The 25,055-nt window shown below is 36.0% G+C and overlaps 1 protein-coding gene across 1 annotated transcript in view; it reads right to left on the bottom strand.

The window, feature by feature from the left end:
* Positions 1 to 262: 262 nt before the first annotated feature.
* The window catches only part of LOC111161322 (kinesin family member 21A), a 153,647-nt gene continuing 128,854 nt past the window's right edge, over positions 263 to 25,055 (bottom strand). The window contains exons 29-38 of the mRNA XM_022524913.1: positions 23,959 to 24,087; positions 21,814 to 21,852; positions 21,121 to 21,132; positions 16,503 to 16,639; positions 14,176 to 14,356; positions 10,360 to 10,524; positions 8,296 to 8,413; positions 6,262 to 6,432; positions 5,014 to 5,213; positions 263 to 1,526 (exon numbers count right to left, since the gene is read on the bottom strand). Coding sequence (XP_022380621.1) covers positions 1,433 to 1,526; positions 5,014 to 5,213; positions 6,262 to 6,432; positions 8,296 to 8,413; positions 10,360 to 10,524; positions 14,176 to 14,356; positions 16,503 to 16,639; positions 21,121 to 21,132; positions 21,814 to 21,852; positions 23,959 to 24,087 — 1,246 coding nt within the window. The 3' untranslated portion in view covers positions 263 to 1,432. The remainder of the gene's footprint in view (positions 1,527 to 5,013; positions 5,214 to 6,261; positions 6,433 to 8,295; positions 8,414 to 10,359; positions 10,525 to 14,175; positions 14,357 to 16,502; positions 16,640 to 21,120; positions 21,133 to 21,813; positions 21,853 to 23,958; positions 24,088 to 25,055) is intronic.

Here is a 25,055-nt window from a genome sequence, read left to right as displayed (position 1 = left end):
TTGTTTTACCACCTATGTGCAAATGCCTAAATTACAGGTTTAATTTAATTCCCTAAGTGAGTTTCTTTGGTTCATCAAGATTAGGTTATGATTCAAACTTCTCAAGAGTATTTCATGTCTAGTGAGCAAAAAAGGGAATGTATATGAAGTGCTGGATAACAAAAAAAAAACCAAAAACTTTCCTTATATCACACATAGGTAAAGCTTAACAAACATTAGCCATTTTCATACAATTAGAAAAAGAACAAGAGAATGAAAACAATTGAGAGCAACACATTTATTGAAGCAGTCGCTAAGCTTTCATTTACAAGCAAATGTACTCAGGGGAAAAAATCACAAGACAATATATTCAAATGTTATAACATCTACATAAAAATTAAACTTGCGGAATTTACAAATTAATATTCTGAGCAGACAGATAAATCATACATCCTTTTGCAAAATCCAATCTACAGCAGTTAAAAATTCATACAGTTACAATGTAAGACATTCTCTTTTTACAATCTACTTATTTACATAGCTTTTCCCACGGCAAATGATATAGTTCTTATCATAACTACCAAGGTTTGCAAACATAGTGTATTTAAAATATATTTAGCAGCATATAAAAAAATTAGATAAAAGGGAAGGAAATACTACTGTTAAATAAAAATGAAATTAAAAGGTGATAATAGAAACAACTCCATAGGAAAATAGATCAAAATATATTTCTGTTAGGACATCAAAAATGTTTCCCATGACAGGATGTATGCACAGCACTAATAAAACAATTTAACAGCATTTTAGTCCTGAGCACAGAATATAGCACAGCTGTAAAACTTTGGTCAATACAAGTAAACATCAACATTTAACACAAACTGTTTAACACTCTTTGTTAATAGATGAAGGTCAATTCCACCTTAGGAAAAATCATCAATAATATTCTCCTATCTTATTTTTTCCCATTCTATTAAAAGAACTTTGGAATTTAGAAAGCTTCTATAGACTGATATAAATACCAGACAAATGGACCACAATTTGACTAACATTCCCAATATGTTTAAATATATAAATCATCTGAACAGACTATACGATGAGTTACCAATGGTTTGCATTGTATTCCAGGTGTTTTCTGACTCTCACAAAAGCAGGTATCTTATAATTCAAATAATTTTAAGGTGTTTTTTATAGCTAGGCACAAAAATCCAGCCACAATAAAAGTGTGAATCAAGCAGTATACCAATTAAAGGATATATATGTATTGGCAGATATTAAAATTAAGCACACAGGCTAGTACACAATTTTATTAGAATACCATTTATATTCAGCAGTTGGATTCAGATATATTTTCCAGTTAATCCCATTCATAACATTTTGCTTAATAAATACAGGGCACCATTTCATAACGAACGTATTATCACAGTATTCAGTTTATGACTATCTTCATTCCTGTTTAATTACTGGCAATATCTTCCCCCAGATCTCCTATGTCAGAGATCTGGCCATCTTGCAAACTGCGAGCCTTCCAAATTCTCACAGTTCGATCACTACAAAACAAATTAAAAATGAACATGTGAAAAGAGGCAGAAAGACAAAGAAATAGCTCTTAGCATTATTTATTGTGAAAACATTTTCTGAAGAGGACTTCAATAGATGTAAGCAAAAATATACATTGTCCCATACATATATCAAACAGATACCCTTAATAATGATATTAAAAATAGTTCATATTGTCAAGGGCTTACTATATGGCAGGCACTGTTACTATGTGCCTTTAAATATAAATACATTGAATTCTCTTTAACTACCATAGAGATAGATAATGCTATTATCCCTTTGTATGGATGAGCAAAATGAGATCCAAAGAGGTGAGTGACTTGCTCAATATCACAAAATATGTGCTAGAACCAAGATTTCAACCTAGGCAGTCTGGTTCTTCCGCCCCACCTCCTAATCACTACACTGAACCTGCACTCATTGTTTCAAAAAACAGCACATGAGACATTGTTGATCAGAGATCGGGGCAGGGATTCCAGGGAGTTGGTGAGTCTGGCAACAGTCAGGTAGAGTTACGCTCAGGTGAAATCAGCCTAAGCCCCCAGGAAAAGCAATGGGCTGCTGAGAAGTGGACTGATACTCCACTATAATGGAACACGAAGATTTAAAGTATTTCTGAGAAAACTTGGTTTTGTTCACCCAGCATGTGGGTACTGGGGAGTGGTTATTAAACCATCATATTTCTTACTGTGTCTCTCATAGCTTTAAGGGAGTGTTACTTTTCTCCAATTATCTAATAAACTCAAAGCCAGGAGTTTCCATAGAATTTCATAGCTAAAAGGCACTTCAGAGATTATGCAGTCCATTTCAAGGATAAAGAGAGTTTAGTTACGTGTCCAGTGTAACATACTAAAGGGCAGAGGTGAGTCTAGAATCTAGGCTTTTTAGTCTCTAACCAGTAATCTCTGTTGTCCCTAAGCGCTCCTATCACAAGCAAACAAGAAAGCTTTTTTTCTTTTTTTTTTTTATCTATATGAGATGACAGATGTTAACTAAACTTATTGTGGTAATCATTTCACAATATATGTAAGTCAAATCATTATGCTGTGTATCTGTAACTTCCACAATACTATATGCCAATCATATCTCAATAAAACTGGGGAAAAGTAGTAATCTTCTCCCCAACCCACACAGCATGTGTATACTGATAACAGCAAGGGGATATGTTCATTCATCCACCTGCTCGTCCACCCACTCCTTCATTCAACCATCCAATCAACAAATGTTTACTGAGAACTTGATATGTTCCAGGCACTATTCAGCTGCTCAAGACAATTTAAAAACAAACAAACAAACAAATAAATAACAAAACCTTCTTCCATTGTAGATTATACAGTCTAACAAGAGAAGACAGTGCCTGAAAAGCACTTAGAACAATGCCTGGCAAATACTAAGCACCATGCACGTGTGTGCTAAATGACAAATAAATAAGTGGAACTAGTTTGAAAATAGCCTTCTTGGGGTGCCTGGGTTGTTCAGTGGGTTAAGCCTCTGCCTTCAGCTCAGGTCAGGATCTCAGGGTCCTGGGATGAGCCCTACATGGGGCTCTCTGCTCAGTGGGGAGCCTGCTTCCCCCCACCCCCCTCTGCCTGCCTCTCTGCCTACTTGTGATCTCTCTGTCAAATAAATGAATAAAATCTTTAAAAAAAAAGAAAAGAAAATAGCCTTCTGATTTTATTGGCCATTTTCCTGATTTTTAAGTTACATAGTAAATACATTTGCATCTGGTGCACCATGGGTAAAATGAGAAAAAGTTCAGTTCTTCAAAAATAAGACTACATGTGGAAGAGAGATATTACAGTAACATCATAATTCACCCACCAGATCTCAGTGACATTCAATACTTTGAGTCTTATATTGAGTGTCCCACAGCTTTGAGGGGTATTAAGTTATTGCCAGTAAATTACCAAGGACACAGCAAGTTTCCAAGAGAATAAACAAAAGTAGTGAGTCTTGAGAAAGTAATATATCTTGGAAATCACATCAATGAAGCACCAAAGGTAAGCACTTTAGAAAAACACAAAAATAAATCAGCTTTGAAGTACACAATAGTAAAAATCTAAGTGAAAAGAGAAAGTACGAGATACAAGAAAGTAAATCTCAGCGAAAAGAGGGATTCAATGAAAATAGCACGAATAATAAGAGATATCACAGAAATATAGCAGAGGTTTCAAAATAAAGTCAGGGTAATCATGCATTTAGGATAGATGAATCAAGAATGTGCTCTGATTAAATTAAATGTAAAAATGACAAAAGGAGATTTTCAAGATAGATTCTCATGAGACATATTCTATTTGAATGAGACTAACACCTCACATTAGGGTGTATATGCTTTCCTTGCCAAAGTACTTATATACACATTGTGTCATTTTATGGTCACAACATGTCTCCACTTCCTTCAAGCGTCTTAAATATCACTTCTTCAGTGAGGCCCTCACCAACCACCCTACTGTGTGACCTCCTCCCCATGATAGTCTCTTCCCTGGTCCCTGCTTTATTTTTCTCTATAGCACCTATCACTATGTAATCTATTTTACTTATTTTTTTTTCCTTCTCCTTAGAATGAAACGGTGGGGAAGGGGGGGCCTGATTTATTTTGTTCACAGCTCTTCCCAAGAGTCTGGAACAGTGCCTGACATATTGGAGACACATCATGAATGAAAAAATAAGCAAATGAATCCATCAGTCCAGCCTCCCTAAAAGGGAAGAAGCAGATATTATCATTATTAAGCACTTGTACAGCTGACCCTTGAACAACATGGGTTTGAACTACGAGGGTCCACTTTCCCATGGATTTTTTTCAATAAACGGCACAGCACTGTAAATGTATTTTCTCTTCCTTATGATTTTCTTAATAACATTTTCTTTCTTCTAGATTCCCTTATAAGAAAATAGTATATAAAACGTATAACATACAAAATATGTGCTAATTGACTAAGTATATTATCAGGAAGGCTTCCAGTCAACAGTAAGCTATTAGCAGTTTAATTTGGGGGGAATCAAATTTATATCTGGTTTTTGACTATTCAAGGGTCAGTGCCCCTAAGCGTGCATGGTCCAGATGTCAACTGTACTTTACAGAGAGGTAGAAGAGGAACAGAGATTTTTTTAATGATTTATTCTAAGTGTAAAGAATGGCAAGTTCGGTCTTTCTGGAAAAGAAATTTTTTTAATTTTAAAAATTACTCACCTATAATTTTTTTTTTTTTAATTAGAATTACCGGGGGAAGATTTGGCTGCAGAGTTTCTAGGATAAACAGAGTGCTAATACAGAAGTAACACTACTCTCATGTATTCTGGGGATTAAACTCAGTACCCAAAGTGTACATCAGAAAATATAAATAAGAGATCATAAATAGAATGACTGTAATAAAAGAAGGGTTTTATATGTTCTATGTTTCCAGACATTTACAACTTATAATATTTATTAAATCTGAACACAACCAATACACAGAAAAATCACACGGAAAAACTTACTCGGCTGCAGTAAAAATGTGGGTGGAATTAACACATATGGCATTGATAGGACTATCATGACCCTTCATTTCTCCAACTGGCACAAAAGTATCCACGTTCCAAAGCTTCAGAATGCCCCCTCTGCAGCCACTGAGCAGAACCGGATGCCCTGGTACCACTCCTAGGGCACAGACCCAATCCTTATGTGCATTTGGAACTTGCTGAGAAAATAAGAAATCAGCAGCTTAAGAGGAGCCTTCCAAAATGACATTTTCACACCAAAGTAAGTTACAGAACAGTTTTGTCGACAAAACAGTATCTGGAACACTGAATGGCCTGGAAACTATAAAGATCATTTTCTATGCAATCATTCTTAGCGATTTAAAGAAATAAGCCTGTAGTTTGCTTCCAATTTGCCTCAATTATTATCAGAGTTATCAATATTAGAGACCTATAATGTTAAAAATCTTACAGATCTAAAAGATGCAGAAAGCATACAGAATTTTTCTTTTTCTTTTTTTTAATTTCTTTTCAGCGTAACAGTATTCATTGTTTTTGCACCACACCCAGTGCTCCATGCAATCCGTGCCCTCTCTAATACCCACCACCTGGCTCCCCCAACCTCCCACCCCCCCGACCCTTCAAAACCCTCAGATTGTTTTTCAGAGTCCACAGTCTCTCACGGTTCACCTCCCCTTCCAATTTCCCTCAACTCCCTTCTCCCCTTGCACATCACATTCTCTCCATGGGAGTTAACTATCTCACCTTTATCCAAAATGAATTTAAATCAACAAGTTTGAAAAGTACAACCTGGTATGTAGACTAAAAAGAACGCCTCATAAAATCCCTGCTTTCAACCTTTGATAGAAAACATGGAGGTTTGAGGCTTTTTGGAGAAGACCAGAGCTAACATATACTTCATAATGAGTGAACAGTAATTATAAGCTCAAACTGTATGACTATACTTGAGTGTAAATATATTTAAATGAATAGTATAAAAGTCACAGCCAGGAATGTATATAAAAGATTCTAAATACGATAAATGCATCTATTGCCAAGTGTGTTCTATTGACATGCATGCTACTCGTTCATTTTGTTTTCATCTATTTTTATCTAGAAGGTATTATTAAATATTGAATGTTGCCCTTCTCATTATTAGTAACTCTGGTGACTGAAGACAAAACATTCTTTAAGGGGTTCTTCAGGTTCTTACATAGACTACTGGTGGCTTTAAGTACCCACTCCATCCCGTGAAAGGTTTTACATTACCTGTAGAAGGTCTTTTTGAGCTAAGTCCCATTTCTTGATTCCATTATCTCTGGACCCACTAAATAGGTTATCCCCTTGTATGGTCAGTGCTTCAATGCCATCATAATGAGGGGGCTCAAAATTGTGGGTGGGACTCACAGTTCCCAGAGCCCCTTCAGTTACATCAAACATCTAAAAAAGAAACAGAGAGAAAGCAGACATCCTATTTAACTTAAAAATACACACCTATATATTTCATACCAGAAACACATAGACATATATATTAACCAGATGTGACTTGTTTTGTTACATTATTTTACTAAATTAATTAAATTTATCTGTTATGAATGACTCAGGATGAATCCAGGTCCTATATTCACATTACTTTTGCTTACATGTCACATACTCACAGGTCTGTAGGCTTTTAAGAAAGGCAACCAATTTTTTCACATCTGAGTGTACAAATGATATGCTCAGTAATACAAATACTATGAATCAATCCACTTGAAAGTCATATAAATGATACAACTATTATTTAAATACTGTTAGCTAGCTCTGCAATCCCAGTGGTCATCTCAAATTTCCCCAAGTTGCTATTTAAAACCTCCCACCCGGGTGCCTGGGTGGCTCAGTAGGTTGGGCCTCTGCCTTCAGCTTGGGTCGTGGTCTTGGGGTCCTGGGATTGAGCCCCGAATCAGGCTCTCTGCTCGGCGGCGAGCCTGTTTCCCTTTCTCTCTCTGTCTGCCTCTCTGCCTACTTGTGATCTCTCTCTCTGTCAAATAAATAAAAAACTTAAAAACAAAAAACAAAAAACAAACAAAAAAAACCTTCCCACCCCCCCTCAGTTGCCCTCCTCTCTTTTAGTGAGTGACCTTGTGATTTCTTGGGAAGGTTAGCATGATCAAAAATAAACTTTTTGGGGCGCCTGCGCGGCTCAGTGGGTTAAAGCCTCTGCCTTCGGCTCAGGTCATGATCCCAGGGTCCTGGGATCGAGCCCCACATCGGGCTCTCTGCTCTGCGGGGAGCCTGCTTCCTCCTCTCTCTCTGCCTGCCTCTCTACCTACTTGTGATCTCTGTCTGTCAAATAAATAAATAAAATCTTTTAAAAAAAAATTTAAAAAAATAAACTTTTGGACTCTTCCCTCCATTCCAAAAGTTTCCTTTTATCTTCAAACATTCTCTTACCCTTCCTTTCTTTTCGAATGCTAAAGTATGCTTACTGCTTCCCGAAAGGTTCACATCACTGATGTGGTTCTAACTGTTCTAACCACCTTCATCAATTACCACCACTTCCCTCTTCACACTTTCCCTCTCCACCTGGGTCTGCTTCCTAAGCAGACAGGCATACCCCAAGTCTACCAAATACAAAATCCTTTTCATTTAACCATTATGTTTTCATGTAGCCAACCCATTTTTCATCTCTTAATCTCAGATTCTAGAAAGAGTATTTATTCTCTTTCTCTCTGTTACTGTATCCTCTTTTTATTCCTAAACTGGTTCTTACAGGAATTCCCAAGGCTGAGTCCTGGCAACCTCTCTCTCCTTTGGCCATGTCAGCTATTCTAATCCCTCGAACATCTGCTTCTCTTTGGATGGCTCCCAAACCTGCATGTCTAGTCATAACTTACACTGAGCTCTAGACTTGCCTTTCAAATGGCCTACTCGCATGCATGAGGATGACTTCTATTACTTAGTATCTCGAATTTAACATTTCCAGAACCAAACTGTGCATCTTCCCTTATCTGCTAATTTCATAAGATCTAAACACCATAATAAAATCAGTATAAAAGACAGTGACAGTGAGACTTATGCATTAGTTGGATGACTGAGCCAAAGATCTTTAAAATCCCTTCCTATCTTCTATGAAAAATGAGAATACATGATTGAATTATAAAACAATAAAATCAGAAACTATGAGTAAGGAAAAGATCACCAAGAAAAGGATAGAAATGGAAAAAAAGAAAACTGATTAAGAGAAAAGGGTTCCAGGTGCATCTGAATACTTCAAATCTATCAACTTAATAAGAGGATATAGTTCAACTCTATCATACACACTTTGATGTAATGATCCTTGGAGCCAGTGATGATTAGATCTTGTCCGTTAGAAATCTGATCTACGGTAAGGCACATAACAGGGCCTAGGTGTCCTGTTAACTTTCCTGTAGACTGAAACCTTTAAAAAGAAAGAAAATAATTTTGTTTGAAAATATTTCTTAATGTGCTGAGGCTAAGCCTCCACATAAATAACCTATATTCTTTGATGAAACTGTTCACTAATTTTCTTTTTTATTTTAGCTCCACCTCTTTGCAACTCTTCTTAAATTCAGAGTCCAAAAATGACAAACTAACCTATTCTATGACTGAAGTGTGAGGAGTCCTAAATAAGTTAGTCCAAAGTGACTAATGTCATTCAGACAGTAAACAAAAATGCAGCGAAACTTACTAAAGACTAATTTTAAATCCAACCAGGCCAGGTAAACCTTAATCTGTTAAATGTCCAAATATGTTATAAATATATGACCAAGGTCCAATTTGGAATTTGATTACAACAACTGTTATCACTTATATAACTATACAATCAATAACAACATGGAAAAGGATTACTTTATAAAAAACATATATTCTCACATATACACATACACATGTATGTATACCCATAATATACACATTTACACACACTCACATATACACCTACATAAACAAATATGTGTATATGTGTATCAGAAAGTAGGCGGTCTATTTCATCAGTTATCATAAAGATTGAAAATGACCAGGATATATAGCTAACTGGTAGAAAAATGTATGACAACAATTGTCAGGGGGTTACAATGAACCTTTGTCTCACAGTCTGACCTCAATCAAGCTGCTAGAATATACAGATATATTTAACTTGTAGAATGTTAGTTTTTTGAAGACTATTCTCTTAGTTACTTTGTTACAATAAATATACATTTAATCATGTTGCTGAAATCAAGCAGGTTTCAAAAGAGCTAACTTTTCAGCAAAAATAGAAAGTGTAAAGATTTTCAAAAGCTGGTATCTTTTCTGCCTCATGTCAGGACTTTGAGTGTCTTCCTCCATGGTGCTCCATGAGTCAAGTTTTAACATCTTCAGGAATGAACCAAGTACTCACCTCTTTTCTCATTTTCTTAAACAAGCTCTGTGTTCAATTTTCTACATTCTATTTCTAAAAAAGAGTACTCAGGACTGTGTTTCTTCTCTTTCTCTCTCATCTATTTACCTGTATATTTTCTCTATTAAACCTTCTCAGTCATGTGTTAAAATGTTACAAGTTATAACTAGTTATTTTCAGTTTCCAAAATATCTGTCACTCAATATCCTGTAATTGCCTGTTTAGTGGCCATTATCCTCCATTACAACAGGAGTCCTAAGAAGGTAGATACCACATTTGTCTTGCTCAGTCTTTATTCCCAGCACCTACCATGGTCTTGGTGCACTGCCTTCCAGAATTGATGTTGAAAAAATACTTAACTAACAAATGAATATTCCCTTACTACCAAAATTTTAAGAACTAGAAAAGAAGCTAAAAAAACACTCAATTGAAGGATAAAAGCCCATATTTCATGGCAAATGAAAACAAAATCAGAGATGTAATGCTTTAGATTTCAACTTATCATTTTTTTACCCATTTTGATCTTAATACTTTATCTTTTCTATTTATTTTATATTCACAAAAACCCTATAAGGATTTATGCCCAAATTTTTAAAATTAGATTTATAAACTAAAAATTCTGACATACAAGATGTTTAAGTGATGCTGCCCCCAAAATAACTCTTTCAAAGGTCCTGGTAGAATTAGAATGAGAATCTTGATCTCTTCCTAATAAGAACACAAATTGTAGACAATTATTAAGAAAGGCTATTTTCCTTCATATACTTTTTTTTTTTAATCAATGGAGATTAAAAGAAAGGAAAATTGTGAGCTTGCTAATGAGGACAGAAGAGATATTTAAGGGTATTGGGCCAAAGAGAAAAGCCTATGATTTTATATTAACTTCTGGGGTTATAAGAATTAGACTTCATATTCACCAATGTATTATTGATATCTGAAAACTATATTTGCCATATATAAGAAATACATTTCCTTAAAAATTCTACCTTTTAAGATCCCACATTCTGACAGCATTTCCAGAAGCTGCATAGAGGAAAGTGCCCGTTGGGTTTAGAGCAATTTGATTTATCTGGTTTTCTCCAGAAGGAATAGCTACTGTCCGGCTGGTACTTGCAGAACAGGCATCTCCAAGAGTAACTTGACCTGAAGATCTTAACAGAGACAAAACAAAGGAAAAAAAGTCACATTTCTGGGCAAGAGTTCAGCTTAGGGTTCCTTGAATTCCTAGGAAACTGGCTGTAGGCACAACAAGCTCTGTGTCCTTTGGTCACTATGTCAACCATATGGAACATAGGACCTCACACACACATATCTGGCACTTATAAACACATTTAATGAGGAACTGAATAAACGAATGACTAAAACAAGATGATGTGGCTTAAAATTCTTAATTTGTAAGTCTCATATAACGCTAGGAATTCCAGGCCCTGAGTTAGGGATGACCAGAACATCATTCAAAAAAGATTAAATGTCAAACACTTTAAAAAAAAAAAAAAAAAAAAAGAAAAGACTCAACAAATGATCTAGTGCTACAAAGGTAATTCTTTTTTCTGCAGCTTCCAGAAGCCCCCTGAGGAGCCAGGCCTTCCAATACCCCTTTTTGTCCATAAGAATTGCCTTTTGAATTAAAGACACTGAGGATTTTTCAAGCCATTTTCAGTTTTAGTTTACTCTAACTCAGTCATACATGGAGTATTTACCATTTACCATGTGCTAGAGACTTAAACATAACATTTCTATTTCCTCAAATAAATTCTAAGTGATAAATATATTCTTAAAATTTGAAACATTTTCTCAGTTAACATCCAAAATATCAAGTTATAATTAATTATTTTAAATTTGACTTTAGTGAGTCAGCTGGACTGGCAGATTTCTAAGATACAGTGTTCCTTTTTCTATAAAATTTCCAGTAAGAGACTTATATTCAGTAAAGTAAATAATGAGTAGTTCTCAAAATACAAACTAGGATTTATGTTAATAATCCTTACTCTATGAATTACAAAACATAATCTTTCCTATGTTCCCTTTGCTTATTTAGAACAAGAGTTCACCCCTGTTTTAATTATGTAAAACAGTTTATCCATCTTATAGCAAGAAGAATCATTATTTGCTCTATATTTTAAAGACATATATGATAACACAGAAAACCAACTCATCGTCCAATTGTCCAACCTAACCCACAGTTATGAAACTGGTGTTCACACAAAAGCAGTAGGTCCTAAAACAAACAAACAAAAACTCTCAATTATTCAATACGTGCTAATTAAAGGCTACAAGTACTTCTTAAATGTCTACTATGGTGATATTAGCCATTTTTCCAAGGACTGGTATTCATTTGAAACAAGAAATGTAAATCATTTAACTATACCAAGTAATAAATACTATGAATATGTAATACCTTAGTATTTAGGAGGGAGGAAATATGAAATGTATACTTAGTCACAGACCAAATATAATTCATTCTTTCCTATTTAATACCAGGATCTCTTTTTTATTTAAATTTAATTAGCCAACATATGGTACATTATTAGTTTTAGATGTAGAGGTCAATAATTCATCAGTTGCATTCAACACCCAGTGTTCATCACATCACATGCCCCCCTTAATGCCCATCACCCAATTATCCCATCTCTCCCCCCACCCCCTGCCTCCAGCAACCCTCAGTTTATTTCCTATAGTTAAGAGTCTCTCATGGTTTGTCTCCCTATTACTTCGCATTCAGTTGGCCCTCCCTTCCCCTATGATCCTCTGCACTGTTTCTTATATCTTATGTTCCACATGAGTGAAACCATATGATAATTGCCTCTCTTTGACTGACCTATTTTGCTCAGCATTATACTATCTAGTTCCACCCATGTCGATGTAAATGGTAAGTATTCATCCTTTCTGATGGCTGAGCAATATTGCATTGTATACATGGACCACATCTTCTTTATCCATTCATCTGTCAATGGACATCTCAATTCTTTCCATAGTTTGGGTATTGTGGACATTGCTGCTGTAAACATTGGAGTGTATGTGCCCCTTCAGATCATTACATTTGTATCATTGGGGTAAATACCCAGTAGTACAATTGCTGGGTTAGGATAGTTCTATTTTTAACTTCTTGAGGAACCTCCATACTGTCTTCCAGAGTGGCTGCAACAGCTTGCATTCCCACCAGCAGTAATGGAGGGTTCCCCTTTTTTTGCATCCCCCACCAACATTTGTTGTTTCCTGATTTGTTAATTATAGCCTTTCTGACTGGTGTGAGGTAGTATCTTATTGTGGTTTTGACTTGTATTTCCCTAATGCCAAGTGATGTTGAGCAATTTTTCCTGTGTTTGTTGGCCATTTGTATATCTGCTTTACAGAAATGTTTGTTCATGTCTTCTGGCCATTTCTTGACTGGATTATTGGTTTTTGGTGTGTTGAGTTTGTTAAGTTCTTTATAGATCTTGGATACTAGCCTTTATCTGGTATGTCATTTGCAAATATCTTCTTTCATTCTGTAGGCTGACTTTTTTTGTTGACTATTTCCTTTGCTGTGCAGAAGCTTTTTATCTTGCTGAAGTCCCAGCAGTTCATTTTTGCTTTTGATTCCCTTGCCTTTAGAGATGCATCTTGCAAAAAGTTGCTGTGGCCAAGTTCAAAGACCTCGAATTCTACATACTATTTTCCCCTAGTACTAGAGTTTTTCAGTTCTGTGTGATCCATAAACTTGTTTTTAGCCTGTTGTTCCTGCTGGGCTTCTGGGGGAGGGGCCTGCTGCATTGCTTCTCAGGTGTCTTTGCCCGGGCAGAGTTGCACCACCCTGGCCAGGGGTCTGGGCTCAGTGTAAGCTGCTTCGGGCTGCTCTATGTGCCTTTTGTTCCCTGACAGCTTTCTGCACCACTTTAGCAGATGAAAATAAAAATGGCAGGACCCTGATCTCCAGTCCCTGAAACTGAAAGATAATGGCCCCCTACTTGTCAGTGAACCCTCAGAGAAAAGCAGTCAGTCACTTTTGCGTGCATCAAACTCTGCAGGTTTCTGTGTTGCATACCCTCACAGGTCCTCCCAGGGGAAAAAGGAGGGTCACCCAGGTTCTGCCGCTTGCAGGGCCCCTTCTAGAAGAGCAGTCACTCGATTGTGCTGTGGTTCGCAGTTTATGGCAAACTCAGTGGAAAGCCTGCTCCTGGGCTCCCCCACTGTTGCTAGCTTCTCTGCTTCAGTGCATGGAAATTCTGCCAACTCAGGCACCCTCACTCTTTCTAAGACCCCAGGGATCCTGAGACCACACTGTCCCACATAGGATTCTGCCCAACTTCACCACCTGAGCACCTTTCAGGCTAGGACTTCGCTCAGGGAAGCAGACTTCTAAACATTCTGACTTTGTGTGCCCTATAACTGGTTTATGGAGGCTCACTGTGGTTTATCTTCTGATATATCCCCTCAGATTCACTTCTCCACACTTCCTACCTTGCAAAAAGTGGTTGCTTTTCTATTTGTAGAATTGCTGCCATTCTTTTCTTAGATCTCAGGTTGAATTCACAGGTGTGAATTGATTTGATACATACCTAGCTAAATTCAAGGGACCAGATAAATCAAGGTTTCCTACTCTTCCCCCATCTTCCCTCCTCCTTACATTTCTACCAGGCTCTTATATTGTATTTTCTCAATAGTTTCTCCCCCTTATATTATCTACATTCTTACTCTAACATCATCCTTTTGGAAGCAGACAGGTATTAATAAATAAAAGTACATTCACAGTCCTAACTTTTCATATATGTTGTACATATGAACTATTTGTCCCTTATGCTAATTGTCTTTAAATTACTTACGTCAGCGTTCGAATGCACTTTGCCGAATCTCTAATATCCCACACCTTAATATAAGATGTGGACACAGTGAAGACCAAACTTGTATAATTACAGTATTTTACAGACACGACATTGTTGGGATGACCCCCCAATGACATTATCTCCTGCCCAGTCACCAGATTCCATACTTTACAAGTACGATCTACAACAAACAAGAAAAGAAAAATACTGTCAATATGAACTACATTAGGTTCTCTTAACGATAAAAATTATGTAAACGGTTTTTCTCCTTTGAAAATGAAATGAAATAAGAAAAAAGTAATTATTCCACTAACCTGAAACAGACATCCTACCTCCATCCTTGACCCTTTGCTTCAGGTTCAAGGGCAAAGTGCATATAAAGGATCAAATGAAAGCCAGGGATGTCTGGTGTATGTATAATGTGGTATTAAAAAAAGATTATATAAAATTTTGTAATAGTTGTATCACAAGAATCTTGCCTCAAATTGCCCCTAGATTTAAAATGGCATTCCCAAATCAACCTCTTCAAAATATTCTGCTTTGATTACTCCTATCTCCTCAAAGCACTCCACACTTACCCTTTTCTTTTCCAGTGTCACTGATAGATGGAGTTTATTTTTGACCACAAAACATAATTATAAACTAATTATTTTGGGGTTTTTTTGACATGTCAAATACATAACTATCCTGGAGATAAATTTAATTTGAATTTAAAAAGTACATTTTCACAGTGTAGATTCTTTAACTGGATATTGGATGGCTTGTCATTCACAATTCATATATTCTAGCTAGACTGTTATATTCCATTATATACAATGAGCAATAAATGCTCCTTGATTAAACCAAGTCCTTTGATGTCCCTCAATGCTAAAAAACTTTCACTAGCTCCCCAAATTCCTGTACATGCTACCTCTCTACCTTTCTAGCTCTACTGCCCATCACTTATCTTAAAATTACAGTTGACCCTTGAACAACATGGGTTTGGATGCGTCTACTTATATGCAAATTTTTTGATATAGTACAGTTGTACAGTACTAAAAATGTATTTTTCTTCCTTATGATTTTCTTAGTAATAATTTTTTCTCCAGCTTACTTTATTATAAGAACACAGTATGTAATACTTATAACATACATGATATGTGTTAATGGACTATATTATTGGTAAGACTATTAAGAGTTCACTTTGTCGGGAAAGCTATTTCTAGCTCAGTTTTGGGTAAGTCAAAAATTATATGCAGATTTTCTTTTTTTAAGATTTTGTTTATTTGACAGAGTACAAGCAAGGGGAGTGACAGGGAAAGGGAGAAGCAGGCTCCTGCTGAGCAGAGAGCCAGATATGGGGCTTGATCCCATGACCCTAGGATCATGACCTGAGCTGAAGGCAGAGGCTTAACCAACTAAGCTACCCAGGCGCCCCTAAATACAGATTTTCGACTATGCAGGGGTCAGCACTCCTAACCCTCATGCTGTTGAAGGTCAACGGCATTCTACTTTTCAATCCAATTGGATTTAGTTTCCAAACATACCCCCACTTTAAGCTCTATGTCTCTGCTTATGTTGTTCCATTATCTTGGTTGTCAGTCATTACCTGCCACTATCCAAACCATCCTATAAGGTTCATCCTAAATATCTCCATGTGAAAGCCTTGCTTATTTCTCACAGGCTGGCATAACAGCTCCCTCTTCTGAAACCCCAAAACTCTTAGTCCTTAATTCTTCAAGTATTTACAGTTGATCTCTAGTTGCCTGCAATTATACCAAAGGGGTTAAGACCAAAGGTTTGGAGATGAGTAGACATGGGTTTCCAATTGTAGTTCTTCCACTTACTACTAAGTTTACCTGGGAAAATTATTTCATTTCTCGAATCCTCAGTTTCTTTATCTGTAAAATTAGGATGTGACATGCATTTCACTGGGGTTACCACAAGAATTAAATGAGATGTAATCTGGATAGTGTTTAGCATAGTCTCTGACATATAGTTAAGTGCTCAAGAAATGGTGGTTGCTATATCTGATTCTCTTTACCACAGTGTACATTGTAATGACCTTTGTCAATTTTTATATGACCTAGATTTCTAAGCTTAGCACCCTGCATGCATTAAGTACTCAGTTACTGAAGGGAGATGTATCCTCTCAACATTTTATTCATATAACATCAACAGAGTTCTTACTTTCTTCCCAACTATGTCATGATTCAGGAGGTGAACCAGATTATCTCTCAGGTTCTTATGGGTCTTAAGCAGTTTGACTGTTTTTTTTAAAGCCTGTTAAAAATGTAATCATCTTTTAAAAAATCTGCTAACTATCCACATGAAGCAGTTACTGGCACCTTTTGATCCAGTGAAGAGGAGATCATCAGTAGAATCCACACAGAGCACAGCTTTTGTGTGCCCTTCAGCGATGTGAAGACACTGCAGTGGAGAAGTTCTGATTCCTTTTGAAGCAGGAAATGGGTTGATTATGCCCCTGAGATGTGGGAAAGAACAAGACTTACTTCAGTAACTCTATCATGGGACTGACTGTATTTCCCCCCGACTTTAAAAAGTCTTTCTAAGTAATTAATAGAATTCAGACTGCTCCCTTATCTCTTTTTAAAGGAAAAGGACACCGAGACAAAACGTGAAAGCATAATAGTAGTGATGGAGTCCATCAACTAATCAGGCATCAGCCAGCAGGTGTGTTCTACAAAGAGCAAAGCCCACAGTCCATGAGACTTTCTCACTAACAAGTCCTTCTCCTGAAAGTTTAATGTAGCAATATTGGGAGCTAGTTGATTATAGTGAATTCTGACAAATAAGAAAGGATAAATGATGGACAACTGGAAGGTGTGACACTTTGTCATGCTGGAATGTGACTCTAAGTCAAAAAGAACATTCTGGAGAAAGTACAACAGATATCACCTAAAATACTGAAAAAAAAAACAAATTTCAAATGAATTTGAAAAGAGATAGAAATGATAGCATACACAGAAATTCTAAAGCAAGAGTAGCCCCAAACTATCAAGAAATTAAAGACAAAACTCTAACAGTCTCAAAGAAGATTTAAAAAAAATGAAACTTTAAAAGTACAGTGAGGCTCCTTAGAGAGCTTTCTCATAAGTTTAATATTTTTAATTTTAAAATTTAATTTAATTTTAATATTAAAATATTTTTAATATTTCTGCTTTATGCCATTAGACTACATACTATGGAAATATATAGGAATTTAAGACAGGATCTGAATTGAAATAGTTGTGTCCAGAAGATTAAGTCCATGTATCATTGCTCACAGCAGGAAGAAAAGTTATGTTGAATTATGTCTGTTATATACAAGACAGATGGCAATAATATCAAAACAAATAACAGGGATTTTAAAAAAACACATTTCTATATTCTTTGGTGGGGGGGCAATCAGAGAGGAGAGGGATAATCTTAAGCAGGCTCCATGTCCAGTGCGGAGCCCAACGTGGGGCTCAATCTCCCAACCCTGAGATCATGACCTGAGCCCAAATCAAGAGTTGGATTTTAACCAACTGAGCCACCAGGGGCCCTTCTATCTTCTTAATGAAAAAGAACAATCTTCAATATGTAATGGGCAGAAATGATTAAGAAGAAATGTAAGCCCAAGATAAGTTAGAACTGACAATAGAGAGTTATCTAATGAATTCAAGTATTTTTGTTTTTAAGTCATTATATCACAGATTTGAAAAGGATACACCATTGTGGACGTAAAAATCATTGTTGGATCACTAAGACCGATAAAGGGGACAAAACATGGAGACCCAAATTTCTAAAAAGCGGAGGGAAATAGGGGATTTCAGAAATTATAGACGGGTAAAACTTTTTGTGGAGTCTCACAAAGGAAAGTATTAAACAAATCATTATAAACACTTAAAAATAAATGTTCAGCAGTAAGAGATAACACTAATGTCACAGAGGAAGTTCTTTGTAGGCTTAATAGCAAATTAAGGGGATGTCATATTCACAATACATGTTAACTCCAAAAAGATCCATACAATAAGTTTTTCAAATGATATCCTTGTGGATATGGTAGGTAAGTACAGAACTGTTATAGCAAGGTAGTTCCATCAGTGGCTGAAGAGGCACACCTAAGCAGTCAATGTTCCTGTCAATCTGGAAGGACATTTTCACTATCTAGTGAATGTTTCCCTAACACTAAAGACAGAGATAGCATATTTATTACACTGATATGTTAAAGAGCTAGATACTGTATTGCATTGCCTAAGAAAACAACAAACAAAATTTACTTACTTTAAGTACCTACTTAACACTAAAATAATCACTGGATATAATTTAAAGATAAAATTTAAAAATGTAGAACAGAATGCTCCAAGTAAGAAAAGACTTAATAGTAGCTTAGATTTAGGGGTGCTTGGGTGACTCAGTCAGCTAAGCATCTACCTTTGGCTCAGGTCATGATCCCAGGGTCTTGGGATCGAGCCCCACGTGGGGCTCTGTGCTCAATCCAGAGTCTGCTTGCCCCTTCCCCTATTTGTGTGCTCTCTCTCTCAAATAGACAAATAAAATCTTTTTGTTTTAAATATTTTATTTATTTATTTGACAGACAGAGATCACAAGGCTTTAACCCACTGAGCCACCCAGGTATCCCTAAACAAATAAAATCTTAAAAAAAAAAAAAAAAAAAAGTAGTAGCCTAGATTTAAAAAGCTAAAGAGGGGGCGCCTGGGTGGCTCAGTGGGTTAAGCCGCTGCCTTCGGCTCAGGTCATGATCTCAGGGTCCTGGGATCGAGTCCCGCATCGGGCTCTCTGCTCAGCAGGGAGCCTGCTTCCCTCTCTCTCTCTCTCTCTGCCTGCCTCTCTGTCTACTTGTGATCTCTGTCAAATAAATAAATAAAAAATCTTTAAAAAAAAAATAAAAAAATAAAAAGCTAAAGAGGTCGTTATGCTAAGTGATATAAGACAGAGAAAGATAAATGCCATATGAACTCCTTTATATGTGCAATCTAAAAAAATATGTATTTAAAAAAAGCTCACAGGGCACCTGGGTGGCTTAGTGGGTTAAAGCCTCTGCCTTCAGCTCAGGTCATGATCTCAGGGTCCTGGGATCGAGCCCCACATTGGGCTCTCTGCTCAGCAGGGAGCCTGCTTCCCTTCCCCTCTCTCTGCCTGCCTCTCTGCCTACTTGTGATCTCTGTCAAATAAGTAAATAAAATCTTTTTTAAAAAAAAGCTCACAGATACAGAGAAGAGACTGGCAATTGCCGGCGGGTGGGGTGTGAGGGGTGGCAGGGTAGGGGATAGGAGAAATGACTGAATTGTTTTCTGTGTTTATTTTAGTTTAAATAAATCAAAATAAATACATAAATAGCTAAAGAGATTTTTTAATTGAATACAAGATCAATGAATCAACAATTTATGGTTCCTCTACCAACACTTTCAATAACTTGTTCAATAGAAGTAAATATATCAGGAGAAAGAATGTAATAGAACTACTATATTCTGCCAAGACCACATCTGGAAGGAGGTTGAGTTCTAGATGCTAGACTTTAGGAACACTGAAAAACTGGAGACTTTCCAAAGCAGAGCAAGCAGAATGAAGGATCTATAGGCTACATCATATAAGGAGCAGATGATGAAAGTAGACCTACTGAGCTGATAAGAAAATATTCATTGGAGAGAGCATACAAGAGCAGGTTAAGGGTTGAATATTTAAAGTCATATACACACAAAAAGATGTATGTGGATTAATTCAATTAATTAATCCCAGAAGATTAATTCTGGCAGAGCCTAGGAGGACTGATGAATAAAAATGTAAATTTAAGCTCAGGACTGAAAAAACAAACAAACTTTATTTTTAGGGTCTAGTTATAATGATTTCAAAATGTGGAAGTTGTTCATCATCACTAGAAGTGACATCAGAAATTATTATCACTGGATATATAATTACAAAGTCCAAAGTATTATTTGCAGATATGCGTCAATGGAGATTCTTGAACTTAATGCTCAGTAATTGTTTGTAATCTAAGAAGTTAACCAAATTAAAACCGAAATGGAAGCCAAACCTCCCCAAAAGTCTGAATCTCCATTTTGAAATCCTGTTGATGTGAGGTCACATCTATGAACCGAAGCCATAGAATTAGAACTATATAGCTTCAAATGTTCAAGAGGGTGATCTAACGCACAGTCAACTGCTACCAATACCTCTCAAACAGAAAATATGCATGTATATTCCAACAAGCTGATCATAAAGAAAAAAACTCAGGTTAACAGTCTAAGACATAACAGTCTGAGATGTCAAAGGTTATAATATTACTAAGTGAATATTTGCCTCCAGTGACTTGTGTAAGGCATTGCCACTGGGAGATGCCTCTTTCTCATTTTTATGTATTTTAATACCCTTGATTATTCAGACTTCTTTTTTTTTTTTAAAGATTTTATTTATTTATTTGTCAGAGAGAGAGAGGGAGAGAGAGCAAACACAGGCAGACAGAATGGCAGGCAGAGGCAGAGGGAGAAGCAGGCTCCCTGATGAGCAAGGAGCCCAATGTGGGACTCGATTCCAGGACGCTGGGATCATGACCTGAGCTGAAGGCAGCTGCTTAACCAACTGAGCCACCCAGGCGTCCCGATTATTCAGACTTCTAAAGAAAAATAATCTCAACATTAAATATAGCATTTTACTAAGATACTGAAAAATACTCTCCAGTATTCACAACATTATGACTAATATTTTATAGAGATTACCTTACACCAAAGACAATTTTTAAAATACAGAAATTGAAAACATACATGCATGGTATTTCTTTCAATATTAAAATTAATCTGTTCACATTCTGAAATATAGAAATCAACTTAAAAATTGTTTAAGGTCCAATATTGCAAAGTTGTACAACAAACTGGTCTGAAGGAAAAAACATGTTTATTTTTTTTCCATGCAAATCAGTAAAATCTTGTAATATTATAAATGAGATTAATTTCCTCTGCCTACCTTCTGGAGGATCTACTGATGATCGGCAAAATGGCCATAAACAGGGGAAACAAGTGCAAAAAGAGAGGAGACAAAATGATAAGTGGAAAGAGGAAATGATAGAGAGAAATTAAGGGTCCAAAAAAAAAAAAAACCCAAAAAACCCAGAACATGAAAAAATTCAACATTGTTATTCTTAAAACAGCATCTATCAGTAGAAAATATTTATTGTTTTAGAAAAACTCCTTTACTTTCTATTTCTTCTTATATTTTAGGTGTCAGAATATCTTTTTCCCCCAGCCTATCTTTTTTTCAGGTTTTCACAAAACCTTCCATAAACTTTTTACTTATAATCAGTAAACCAACCCAAAAAATACCTTATTTACCTCCCACACTTTGAAGGATTAAAAACATTTAATCACTGAGGAACAATGAAATCAATATTCATAGAACTTAATTTCTTTCAGATAAAAGATTCATAGACAGAAAACAAACATCACAACCTTCTGTGCTATTATACATAAAAGAAGTTTGCCACTGCTTTGTCTAAAAGATATGACAAAAATATACTAAAATTAATATGTTTAAAAATATTAGTGTGTTTATATGGTTTACAACAAGTTACGCATACAAAAGTGAGATATGCCGATAGTTTCTAGGAAGGCATCTTAGAACATCAATGAAATGCCAGAATGTAGGAAAGATAGAAAGTACCTGTGTACCTCCGACAGAGAGGAATCACTTTCATCAGACCTACAGTGAAAGAGTTAGAATTATGAGGAGAAAGAACACAGAGGTCAATAGGTAAAGACACTGAGATTGAACTGAAAACCAACAGTGTGAATAAAAGAAATATAGCAAACATTTCCTTTATAGCAAATGCCCTACTTTTCTATTTGCACTGGATATCTGAAAATTCAATGTACAGCTACATATGGTAAAATATATTATTCTTATGTTATCTACTAAGACTTTGAGGACAAAAACTTGCTCTTAGTGATCTACAGAAAACCTATCAATCTTCACTTCTAAAATTTAGGCCCTGAAGAGGAACAATATCGAGTAAGTAAAAACATCCCTTCAAGATTCTTCCTATTTAATTTGATTAGTACTAGAAAATTTTCCTCATTTAAACAGCTATTAATGAATTTTATCCATCTTGATAATTACTTTGGATTTAGATTTTAATGTGGAAGTTGCACAAATACATTTTATATGTTTATATGCAAAGCAAATTACCCAAAAAGCAATAACCTTTGATTTTAACTTATCTCAAAAACATGGGAGTTCTCCTGACAAGGGAATCCCTCAGTAATACAGGGCTTTAGTAGGATTTTAAAAATAGGTGAGCCACTCCTGTCAGTCCTACCCTGAAACTTCCAAGACTGGCAATAAGTCTGATTATCGTGAAAATCTATCCAGTTTGTACAATAGGCTTGGCAAGGAGGACAGTGAATGCTGACAAGGACTATAACCAGAAACATTATGTGGGATCTGCTTCTACTGAAATATGCTACTCTCAAAAAAGAGTTTGGAAAGAAAATGATTCAAAAGGTAGGTGAGTCTTTGAACGTGTAGTCTGTTATTCTGAGTTTTAGCTTATAGAGATGATGACGGAGTCAAATTGGTAGCTTATAAAATATGTCTGTAGAAAGTATAAAACTATGACTAGATTGTTAAAATTACCAAAAGACTGATGGAAAACGTTATGCCTGTGAATGTAAGGCAGACAAAATTTAGTCATTCTTATCACTAGTGAAAATAGACTTCCCAAAGACATTCCTAATGTTCTTCTACTGTTTTCTCAATTAAATGGGAACTGTGACTTAACAATGATAAAGAGGTTTTTTCAATAACACATGATATTCATCTATCTAGATTATTTTAAAGAACATGTCATCTACTGATTAAACTATATTAAAATCTAATCAAGAACTTTATCTACAAGTTAAGCAGATAAAAAATTCTTTCAAAATGTGTGCTTCTCTAAATCTACAGAGCCATCTAGTGTGATCTAAACATGCCAGACAGATTTTAAACAACATCTTAAAAATCTCAGAAGCTGTTGATGTACACAGGGAGATTATAGCATAGAAAACAAATAATAGGGGTGGGAGACTGAATATGAAATACATACATCCACAATGTTACCATTCAAAATCAAAGCAGGTAAGTCAGAGTTAATAAATACCTTACGGCGGGATTGTTAGTACCGAATTCTTGCAAGAGAGATTCTGGCGCAACGTGGGAACGTTTCTTCACTTCAAATTTAAGGCAAATTGTATTTCTCACACACCTCTAACTTCTCTTCCTCCACAACCCACTTTCAGTCCTAACCCCCTCCACCTATAAAGGAACTGTCTTTTATTCTTTTATTTTATTACTAAAGTTTTGTGATGGATTTGTGTCAAACAAGCAAATGGTAACAACATATGACAATGGTCTTTGTAAGCTGTTATATGCATGGAATGTAAAATGATTTACCTCTTTTCAACTCATGCTATCTGGATTAGAGGCTTTTGTGGGTTCAGAGAAGCTGAAGAATCCCAAGAAATGTAAATTTCAAGTGGCCTCAAAGATATTTCAATTCTAATTTACTTAGAAAAGAAAAGGCAAGACAAGTACTGAAAGTATAGCAATGCAAATCTACAACAGGGAATAATGTTCAGCAGGAAAATAATTTTCTCTCATCTTTTCTGTGTGCTTCATTTCCCATTAGAGAAACGTATCAAATATGGCAAGAGTTCACAAGTCAGACTTCATCTCCCACACAGAGATGGCTAAATGTTCTCTACAGACTGTATTGAAAGGTTCAGAATACTGTAATAAACAGAGGGGCTCTTTTCCATAAAGACTTACTTATCCTGCTGAACGGATGTGTTTCCCTGAGAAACAGTAAGACGGTTAAAAACATTCAGTTCATTACGGGGCCGGCTTGGTGGGGAAGAAGGAGGTGAAAGACTAGCCTCTGAAGTTCCAGAATCTGAGCTACAAGAAAAAAAGAACATTAAAATAGGTGGCTTTAATTGGTTATTATTTGTTAGGAATGTTATAAGAAACACGCTTTAAAAAAAAAAAAAAAAAGCTTTCCATTAGAGAATTCCTTCCATCCTTTCTCTTCCTTTTTTGTAAGATAAAATACAACACTGAACTAAAAACAAAAAAACAAACAAAAAACCTTTATCACTGGATTGTGTTACATTGTCCACAAGATGGCACTAAAGAAGAAGTTCAGTCTGCAGAAATCTGAAGTCGTTACAAAAAGAGCAAGCCAAATTTATTTTAGAGTTAAAACCAAGCTACTTACTTGACAGATGGGGAAAGAGAGCCAGAGTGTTTAAGAGCAATTTGCTTTTTCAACGATTCACATACTTTTATTTTTATACTACTTATTTGCTCCAAACCCCACCTCCCAATTATCCTTGAAACATTCAATCCAGTAGAAACAGGGAAATTACATCTTTAAATTCAGGAAACAAGGATGATTAGAAAGATCATTTCCATAACATTCATGTCAGCCAAACCAGGGGTCCAAGTAGACTGTGTTGGCACAGGGGAGGGATGGTATAAGATTGTCCACGTGGGTACAGAAAATATATGAAAACTCCTTTTTATGTTTATTTTTATGTTAAAAAAATTCGCTTTACTAATATTTAAATGTAGACTGGCACTGATACTCCCTCGAGACCATGTCAGGGTTCGACGCATCACATGCAGCACCTCAGGTGACCTGAGGGAGGAGTGGGTGTGGCAAAGGGTAGAGAGGTGACAAGGGGCTCACACCCCTCCATTCAACTTTCCACAGGTTGCCATATTGCAATTGACAAATGCCCAGTTAAGTAGATCATCAGATTATATTATGTGCTGTTAAGTAAATAACCCTCACAAAACACACAAAGTTTTTTTCAAAGATTTCAGCAAAAAACAACTTAAAAATAAAAGAACAGCAAGAGAAT

The sequence above is a fragment of the Enhydra lutris genome, unplaced genomic scaffold (genome assembly GCF_002288905.1).
Source record: "Enhydra lutris kenyoni isolate GAN:26980312 unplaced genomic scaffold, ASM228890v2 scaffoldscaffold84, whole genome shotgun sequence".
NCBI classification, from domain to species: domain Eukaryota; kingdom Metazoa; phylum Chordata; class Mammalia; order Carnivora; family Mustelidae; genus Enhydra; species Enhydra lutris.
Note: the sequence above shows the minus strand (reverse complement) of the source record. Positions and strands in the feature narration are given on the sequence as shown.